General features: G+C 34.9%; 1 protein-coding gene across 1 annotated transcript in view; it reads left to right on the top strand.

The window, feature by feature from the left end:
• The window catches only part of TMEM131 (transmembrane protein 131), a 226,413-nt gene that overhangs the window by 59,287 nt on the left and 156,421 nt on the right, over positions 1-10,705 (top strand). Inside the window, exon 2 of the mRNA XM_003799287.3 lies at positions 431-492. Within this exon, the coding sequence (XP_003799335.1) occupies positions 431-492 (62 nt within the window). The remainder of the gene's footprint in view (positions 1-430; positions 493-10,705) is intronic.

The raw sequence follows: 10,705 nt of genomic DNA, 5'->3' as shown, positions 1-10,705 counted from the left end.
TTGTTACCTCAAAAGGGCAGATAATGCAGAATTTCAGCTCCTCAGTTTTGGAGGGAAATACAATACTCTAGTGATCTTTTCTATGTACTTATGATATTCTCAGTTAATCTATCAGTGAAAATACTTAGCTGCATCTGGTTGAATTGGCCTCTTTTGTTCTTTTTTATAGTATAGCAGGAATAGATACTTTGAAGGTGATTTACATAACCTCTGGGTTGTTGAAACTACTTGGTTATAGTATTGTATTGTTTCATCTTAAAGCATTTCATAGTTGCTAAAATCCTGAAGTATTAGTCACATTTTCCTTTTAAACAATCAACATCAAGCATTGTATTTTTAAACTTAAAATTGTATTAACTTTAAGGTAAAAGATTTTATGAAAGTCCAATTTGTGTTCCTTTAAATGATAGTATTTTTGTTTTCTTCACAGCATTCATTCAGTCGGAGAGCATAATAGAAGTATTGCGTTTTGATGATGGAGGGCTACTGCAGGTAATCCTTTTTAAGTTGAAGAATTATTTCAGTGTTAAACATTGAATAATATATGACTTACTTTTTCTTTTAGAAATGTAGCTGGTTTCTCTGAAATGCATTTTGTGGGTTTTATTTTGTAGATGGCTCATTAGCAATATAAAAGCCTCTTCAGCTATGTGAATTTCATATTTTCTTTTAGATTAAATACTTCTTTAAAAATGCAAAATCATCATGGTATTAAAGCTTATAAGCCAGTAAATCATGACCCTGTGGGAAGTATGTGTCCCTGAGGCCATGGCAGTTTCAGTCAGGAGCAGTGGAGTCTGTGATAAGCTCTTTGAGTATGAATTCAGATGTAGAACCTCAATTTATGTGGAAGAGAACTTCTCCACAGAGCATAAATACTGTAGATTTCGTCTATCTACTACTTCTCACCATCCTAAGCCATATCTCTAACCATGTATATTATATAAAATTAGAAAGTATATTCTGATAAATATCTTGTTCTTCCTGTCACACTTAGTTTAGATATCACCATGAAATCTATTTCAGTTTTCCCAGCTAAAAATCAGTGCGGAAATTTCCAGAGCAATATAGTAAAAGCTACCTTAGCTAATCCTCTGATTTCTATGGGTAGGTATTTTCTCTTTTCTTCCAAACTTTTGTCATATGCCATGTGTCATTACTTAATATCTTGGTAATGACAACATTTATTTTTCAAGTACCATGTTGTTTGATGGCATGACTGGTAATTTTTTATTCATTTTATATTCAAAGGAACCAGGATTTTGATTAAGAAAGTTGGTCAAGACCCATGACTTTGCGGTAATGGAACTGGCACTAGAATCCAGTCTTCTCACTCTAAGGATAAAATTGTTACTCTCTTTATTATATGTGGTAGTAAAAGCAGAAAGTAACAATTAAAATTAGATCAAGACAATAGAGAAAATAATTCTGCTAGGATCATGGAATAAGCTTTTTATTTTTATGAGCTTAAATTTAGATTTAAATTTCACATGCCAAGCCCCCCCCCCCCAAAAAAAAAGAACAAGAAAAAAAGTGATGAATTTTAGGAAATTTTTTATCTGACAATGAAACTAATAAATTTTTGGAAAGACAACTTTTCTGCTTCTAAATTTTTAAATACATTTATCATTAGTACCTTTATGTAAGAGATATTGAGAAACATTGTAAGCAATGATTGCATAGTACTTGCAGAAAGTCTTTGAATAGCTTTTTATATTTTAAAACTGAATATAGTGAGCTCTAGTTTTGTAAAGCCTTACTAGTAGAAAAAGATCTTGGTCTCTTTTTTCTAGGTCTTTTATATGTGAGAACTTGAAGTATCTATGGGAATGAATGTTTTAAATATCTCCCTTTATGTGGTTGTTCAGAGGGTCTGGATGGCAGGCACATTAAAACTGAATTTCTAGAAAATTCCTTAACTGTGGTTGTTTCTTATTGATTGGGGGAAGATCTGTGTTCATTAGGAACTAGACGTGTAGGTTGCAAATTGATAATCCATCTTGAAAATTCTGGAGTATGTTCCCTTTTTGCTGGATGAGCTTGGTTGTGGAACAGCTGGTGGACTTGGATGTGATTTGTTAATACTCTTCGGATCTGCTCAAATGCTTATATAGAAGTTTGGTTGAGACCTCAGAATTCTATGGCAAAAGTAACTTTGGTCTAGAAAAATGTTGATTACTTTAGCCATAACAAAACCTCACTAAGACTCCTGTAGAATGTCTAATGTTGACTATATATAATGCTGTATATAGTATATTTTATATATATCACCAAAGTAGCTGAGTACTACATATAAAACCCTTTTGAATAGATGTACAATGGAACATCTGCAAGTGGACCACTCAAAGGACTGTAACTGGTCAAGATACGGAGGTGGTCAACATAAGGAATTAGGCCTGCTGTACTGATACATATATGTGGTGCATGTCCAGTCTATGAAAATTAAGTCAACTTGAAGTAATCGGTGTAGGGAGATGGTCAACTACAGAGGGTCTGCTGTATATAAGTTGTTTATTTTAATGTTGAAGAATGTTTCCCAGAAACAACAATTTTCATTTTGACACAGTGTTATTTTTTTCTGACTATAATTTGCCGATTGGTTTGACTATTTCTTAAATAATTCTTTGTTTCTTATGGTATGATTAGAATAGAAAAATGTACATATACCATTTCTATAGCATAATATATATCAATTCTCCAAAATAACCGTAGATTAAAACAGGGGAAGTGTCGAAACAACAACTATGTTTTACATTATTTGAAGTGTGAATTTTTCCCAAGAACATTTCTCTCCAGATCTTTTATGCATTTTGTGTCCATGTAGCTTAACTAAGTAACTTTTTTAATTCTCAAAATTAATAGATAATAAGTGAGTAAAAATTGCCAAACTCATAGAAAAGTTGCTGAAAAGATTAGACTTGTTTTTTAAAGAAAAGGAAAATGAGGTTTGTAGAAATTATATAATTTGTTCAGTATTTAATTGCTAGAACACAATTCCAACACCCAGTAAATCCCCATTATGTCTTGTTCCAAAACTCTTTCCATGGCATGATGCATATTCATTTCTCTCAGATGCATTCTGTGGGTTCTCACTTGTAAAGTTAGGATTAGAAATTGTAATCCCCTTAGCCCATATTTTCTGTAGTTGGGTGCTTTGGCCATTGTCATTTCTGTTTGGCTAGACTACTAAGATTTCATATACAGAATATACAGGGTGGCCATAAAATTGCGCACAAACTTTATGGCCACCTTGTATTACGATCAAAGGATTCCTAAGATGGACACAGATAGAGGAGTCTCCATCCCAACAGAAGAAATCTGGATTAGGACCTCTCGCCATAGGATGTCTTGGTCAAGTTTCTTAAACTGTCATTTTCTTTTTTTTTTTTTTTTTTTTGAAACAGAGTCTCAAGCTTTTGCCCTGGGTAGAGTACCATGGCATCACAGCTCATAGCAACCTCCAACTCTTGGGCTTAAGCAATTCTCTTGCCTCAGCCTCCCAAGTAGCTGGGACTACAGGTGTCATTTCCATTCTAACTGATCAGAATAGTTGGTTCTTCCTAAACTGTTCCTTCAAAAGATTGTAAAATGAAATAACAAAAGATATTCTTCATTTACAAGCATTAATCTGTTTATAAGCATTAATTTGCATCCTGATCTAACTTTCTTATAAACAAATGAAGATAAATCCCAGGAAAAAGGTTAGCTCTCTGTTTTTCACTATCTTACCAGAATAATAAACAGAGTTTTTAAATGTTAGAAGAACATTCACAAGTTGAGAGCACGAAAAGAATTTTGTCTTTTGAAACTTATAGCTATGCGGGACACAATTATAAGAGGAATTTTACCTAACAAATGCAAACAGTGTAACCTAATTCTTTGTACTCTCAATGAACCTGAAGCAATAAATAAAATAAATAAATAATTTTATAGCTATGAACTTTATAAACTTTAAAAGAGAAAATGGAATTCTAACTACTTTTAAGTACACACTGTTGATTCTTCTTTTACTATAAGATAGATAGGTCTAAATTTTAATTTTTTTGAGGGGGGGAGACAGTATCTCACTCTGTTGCCCATGCTAGAGTGCCATGGCCTCACCCTAGCTCACAGCAACATCAGACTCCTTGGTTCAAGTGGTCCTCCTGCCTTAGCCTCTCAAGGAACTGTGACAGCCACCTTATAAACTGAAACAATGAGAGGCAAAAATAATATAATAAGAAAATTTACTGGAAAAAATTTTATCAAACTGGAATTCTCTACCCAATGAAAAGATTCTTCAAGTATCAAGGTGAAATAAAGACATTTTCAAATAGGTAAGAACAGAATTTGTTGCCAGAAAATTTGCACTAAGTGAAATAATAGAGGGACTTCTTCAGACAGAAGGCTATTTTACTAAAAAGCCTGACAGCTTCTTGTTGGGTATCTCTGGTTTCTCTGTTTTTAATACTTCTTTTGGAAACACAGTACCATGAAGTGAGAAACTTAAGCCACATGGAGAGGCCATGCATAGGCTCCTGGTCCAGCTGAGCTCATAGATAACAACCAGCATTATTACTTTACCATCATGTGAAAGAGCCATCTTGGACAACTAGCACATTTTTAACCTTCAGGCAAACACGCAGCCTGAACTTACATGGGCGAGACATTAAATGAGAGACATTAGCCAGTTGAGCGCAGTCAACCCAAAAGAGTAGGAGGGGTAATAAAAAATTATTTATTTAAGCTACTGAACTTTAGAGTGGTTTATTATGCAACAGTAGATAATCAGAACACTTAGTGTCAAATAAAACCTGGTTGACCTAAATTCAGTTTTTCCCCACTGTTTCAATTCCTTTTTGCATTTGGTTTGTTCAAAGCAAGTTCCAAACATGTTGAAATCTCTTAAGTCTTTTTTTTTTTTTTGTAGATACAGAGTCTCACTTTATCGCCCTCGGTAGAGTGCCGTGGTGTCACACAGCTCACAGCAACCTCCAAGTCCTGGGCTTAGGCAATTCTCTTGCCTCAGCCTCCTGAGTAGCTGGGACTATAGGCACCTGCCAGAACACCTGGCTATTTTTCTGTTGCAGTTTGGCCGGGGCTGGGTTTGAACCCACTACCCTCAGTATATGGGGCTGGTGGCCTACCCACTGAGCACAGGCACCACCATCTTAAGTCTCTTTTGACCTGTCTCCATCAGCAATTGCTTTGTTGTTAAATTGGGTCATTTGTCTATACCAGGGGTCCTCAAACTTTTTAAACAGGGGGTCAGTTCACTGTCCCTCAGACCATAGAAGGGCCGGACTGCACACCCAGGGACGAGTTTGTTGCTGAGCAGGACGGGCAGCAGCGGCAAAAACACTGGGCAGGCTGGGTAAATGTCCTAGGTGGGCTACATGTGACCCGCAGGCCGTAGTTTGAGGATGCCTAGTCTATAGGATTCCTGCAGTGTAGGCTTGACTCATTTTATCCTTTTGGTGTCATTTAACATTTCCTCTATCCTATGAATTTTCCATAAACTATTAGCTAAGTCTAGTTTAGATTCAGTTTTTCTTTTTGCAAGAATATTTCATGACTAGTTGCACAATAAAGATCTTTGTCCCTGGTCCTGGACACACACTAAACTTGAAATTTCCTTAGTAGTAAAAGTGCCTTTGCTATTCATGAACCCCTTGGTTCACACCTGAGTTTATGCCTAATGGGAGGACTCAGGATAGGAACTGTCACCAGAAACATCAACCATGTGATTACAAGGTTGGGGCTTTGCGCCAACTCAGCATCCTCCAAGGAGTAGAAAGAAGCAGGAAATTGAGTTCAGTCAGTACAGTGGCCAGTGATTCAAATGATCACCTACATAATGAAATTGCAATGAAAGTACTGGATACTGAGGTTGGTAGAGCTTCCTGCTTGGTAATGTGCAGAAGAGTGGTGTGCCCTGGTCATAGTGAGGGGGTACAGAAGTTCTGCATTCAGGACTCTCCCAAACCTTTAGAATGAAACTGTAATCATTAAGTATGGTGCTTTCCTGAGTTCTCCATGGTGTTCTAGTGATTATCAAGCCTGCTGGGTGTTTGTGGGAAGGCCTTAGATTTGTAGCTGGTTTGTCCTAAGTGCAGGTAGCCATAGAACGCCTAAACTTATAGTTTCTTAAGTAAGAACTGTCTTATAGAGAACTGTATCCTTTGACCTGTAGATTCTGATGCTCCATCTGGATGGTTAGCATCAGATTTGTGCTGCAATACACCAGTAGTGTGCTGTGTGTTTTCTATTGTTTTTCATGTGAAGACATGTCATGATTTTTAGGTCATAAATTTTCTTCTGTCAGGATTTAATAATTCTAGAAATAGGTACTACGACATTACTTCTGTTGATCTTCTAAGCCAGAGGTTGGCAAACTTTCTGTAAAGGGCCAGATACTAAGTATTTTAGAGTTGTGTCTCTATTGGAACTATTCAACTTTTATCATTGTAGCATGAAAGCAGCCATAGATAGTACATGAAAAAAGGGCATGAAGCTTTATTTGTAAAAACTGATGGCGGACTGGATTTGGCTTATAGGCTATAGATTACCACCTTTTCTAAATTGTCTTAGGAGCAAGCTTCTTGTTCCTTTAAGAGAAAAGGAAAAAGAAGCTGTGATTTTGACTTGCCCAGAGGCCTACACAGATTCGTACTTTGTTTTAAATTACCTCTATTACAGAAGAAACAATACATTTGTAGACAATTTGGAAAATATGGAACAATAATAATTACAAGTAATATTTATTGGGTATTGCCAAAGGCCAGGCACTCTTCTTAAGTCTTAATTATATGAGATAAATAATAATTTTATGTTCCTTTACAAGTGAGCATATTAAAGTAGGAAAATTTAAGTAACTTAACCAAGTAAGTGACTACCTATAAGTGATGAAGCTAGAATTCAAAACCTAGCACTTGACTCAGAAGTCTAAGTTCTTAGCCACTGTGCTATAGAATAGGGGAAGTAGGGACTATCCTAGTATCCCACTACCCAAATGTAATACAAGTTAATACTTTATTTCCTCTCATTGATTTTTCTCTGTAAATATAGTTTTGTTTTCTCATTCTATACAGAGAGTTTTATAATATCACAACAAATTTTTTAACCAAAGCAACCATTTCTCATCATGTCAAGTTGATTACCTATGGCTAGTGTGGTGAAAGGCAAAAGAGGTGATGGTGAGAAGGCTCTTACCAGACAGAGTCTAGTGTCTGCAGCTCTTTGTAGACAATGCTGCCTCATATGTGATTTTCTTCCCCAAGATTATTTGGCTAGTGAGGGAAAAGCTGTTATTTAAATGCAAGTTTTTGTTTTTACTTCAAATTTTGAGTATTCTCAGAATTGTCTACTCTGTACTTCACCCCCATTTTGAACTTTCTTTTCCCTGCACACTACTGTTTCTTGTCCTCTTTTGTAAAAATACGTGGTACAAAATAAGATTTAATAGCTAGTTCAAAAACAGCCTTAAAAACTAGGAACAAAGAACACAAAAATATTAAAATATTAACATTTCTATAGTTTTCTATTTTTATTTCTATAATTTTAAAGTAGTAGGCTGTTTTCTTACTCAGATTCACAGGTTCTTTTTTATGTTCAGGATATAAGTCATTCATCAGATGCATGATTTGCAAATATTTTCAATTAGTATGTATTTGCATTTTCATTTTAATTATGGAATCTTTGGGTGACATATGTTTTTAATTTTGTTGAAGTCTAGTCTATCAATTTTCTCTTTATGGTTAGTATTTTTTTTTCATAAATTCTTATCTATTCCAAGGTTGCAAAGATAATCTCCTATATTTTCTTATTGAAGCTTTGTAATTTGTTTTTATGTTTAAAACTATGATTTATCTGAAATTAATTTGAGTACATAGTATGAAGTCAGAATAAAATTTTTCTCCCCACATAGATTCAGTGTTCTCTTGCAATAACAGGTTACCACAGACTGGATGATTTATTAAAAAGTTTATTTAGCTCATGGTTTTGAAGTCTGGGACATCCAAGAGTACAGTCCTGGCATATGGTGAGGGCCTTTTTGCTGTGTCATAACATGGTGGTATCACATGGTGAAAGGGCAAGAGCAAGAGAGCCAGAGAGAGCTGCTTTTATCACAAAGCCACTCCCACAATAGCAGCACTAATCCATTAATGAAGGCAGAGCTGACATTAATCTACTCATTAGGGCACAGTGATTAAGTTTTGAAAATGTGAACTTTGTGCAGGACATATCCAAACTATAGCATCAGGTTCTAGCACCATTTGTTTAAAAAAACATATATTTCTCTAATGATTTCATCAATGCCTTTGTTGAAAATCAAGTGGGTCTGTTTCTGGACTTTGTCCAGTTCCATTGGTCTATTATCTGTCTTTAAGCCAGTATCACAAAATCTTGATTGCTGTAGCTTTTAAAAATTGTGGTAAAATGTATAATACATGACTCATCCTGTGCACTTCAGCCCAGTTCATAACAGCCCAGGGATGGGTATCAGTCTGTAGCCCAGTAGTCTGAGACAGAAGCTTTAAACAATAACTCCCTATTCCTTCTTTCCCAGAGCCTCTGGCAATCACCATTCTACTTTCTATCTCCCATGAATTTGACAACTCTAGGTACCTTGTATAAGTAGAATTGTACAGTATTTGTCCTCTCATAACTGTCTTATTTCACTTAAAGTAAATGTGGACTCAGTCTTCAAGGTTCATCATCCATTGTGGGGGCATGTGTCAAAATTTCCTTCCTTTGGAAGGCTGAATACCGTTCCATTGTTCGTGTAAATCACATTTTGTTTATCCATTCATCTCTCAGTGGGTACTGAGTGACTTCAGCTTTTTAACTGTTGTTGAAAATACTTCTGTGAACATGGATTCTTGCAGTATCTGTTTGAGTCCCTCTTCTTTTGGGTATACATATAGAAGTGGAATGGTTGGCTCATATGGTAATTGGATGTTTAATTTTTTTCAGGAACTACCATAATGTGACCCATAGTGGCTGCACCCTTTTATATTCCTACCAGCAATACACAGGGGTCCTCTTTCTGTATATCCTTGCCAACCCTTGTTACCTTTTTTATTTTTAATAGTAGTCATCCTAATGAGTATAAAGCAGTATCATGTGGTTTTAATTTTGCGTCTGTCTGATAACTAGTAATGTTGAACATCTTTTCATGTGCCTACTGGACATTTGTATATCTCCTTTGGAGAAATCCCTAATTTATTTCTTTGTTCATTTTTTAATCAAGTTGTTTGTTGTTATGAAGTTATAGGAGTTCTTATTAATCTTTTATCAGACAGGGTTTGCAAATATTTTCTTCCATTTTGTGGAGAATGAATATAATTTTCATAATAAAAAGCTAAAGACAATTTTCTTTAAATACAGAAAATAAGAGTTCATTGAATACCTTCAGGACTTAGATGCAACAATTAACATTTTCCCATATTTGCTTTATCTGTATACACATGCAAAAATTATATTGCCGAAACATTTTAAAGAAAATTGCAGATACTTTTATACTTCATTTGGTATACACCTTCAAAAAACAAAGAGATTTTCCCACATCTGCCATATTTTCCCCACATATTAATACATTCCCCTAAATGCCCTTTCAAAATAATATATATTATTGGGAAAAAATGTCATACTTTTTCTAATAATATAACATAGCAGCTAACCTGTTGGAATAAATTCACTAATGGTATTCCTTAGAGAATTGACATTTTCTCAAACATTATTAAGAACTTCACTTCCTTTACCACCTGAACTGTGACTGTTGCCTCCCAACTTCTGCCTTTCTCTCTGTCCCCCTCTAATCCATTTTCTATACTATAGCCAGAATAATGTCTTTAAAACTTAAAGCAGGCAATGTCTCTCTCTCTGTCGTAACTTGTTTAGACCCCTCACTTTGCATTTAGAGTACGACACAGTGCAGACATCTTACCATGGCCTTTCACCGGGGCACAGCATTATCTGCTAGGCCACCAGAATTTTCTCTAAGTTCCAGCCAAACAGACCTGCTTGAGCATATCAAGCTCTTTCCACCAAGAGCCTTTGCTGTTTGCATTCATTACCACCCACCACTTCCATACCACTTTTTTTTATTTTTCTGGTTTTCATGTAAAGGTTATCTCTTCAGACAGGCTTTTCCTCATGACATAGTTAAATACATAACCTATTTATTCCCTTTCATAGCCCCTTTCCAAAATCTTTATAATCTTTTTTCAATGTGTAAGTACATATTTTAAATTACTATGTCCCTCCACACTAATACCCACACATACACACTGTACCTTAAGTTCATGATGGCAGGAACTATTGTATACCTGCACCTGATGCACACTTTTTTAGAGGTGAACAGTGAGTAAAAGAGACTATTCTCATAGGATGTATTGATTTGTCTAATTTTTAAATTAATTGCATTACTTTGCATTACTTCCATTTATGTTTAAAATTTGATCCAAATTATTCTCTCATTTGAATTACATAGTGTGACTAGTCATAGCATGTGATTTTAGAATCAGGTTTAACTTGAAAATCTAAGATCAAAATTTAATTTATAATATATAGTATATATTACAGCATATATACTGCATATATATTATATATATCATAATACTATAATATATACTATATGTTAGTACCAGGTTTAACTTGAAAATCCAAGATCAAAATTTAATTTATAATATATAGTATATATTATAGCATATATATTATTATG

Source organism: Otolemur garnettii, unplaced genomic scaffold (genome assembly GCF_000181295.1).
Source record: "Otolemur garnettii isolate 467f Iridium unplaced genomic scaffold, OtoGar3 scaffold00148, whole genome shotgun sequence".
NCBI classification, from domain to species: domain Eukaryota; kingdom Metazoa; phylum Chordata; class Mammalia; order Primates; family Galagidae; genus Otolemur; species Otolemur garnettii.
Note: the sequence above shows the minus strand (reverse complement) of the source record. Positions and strands in the feature narration are given on the sequence as shown.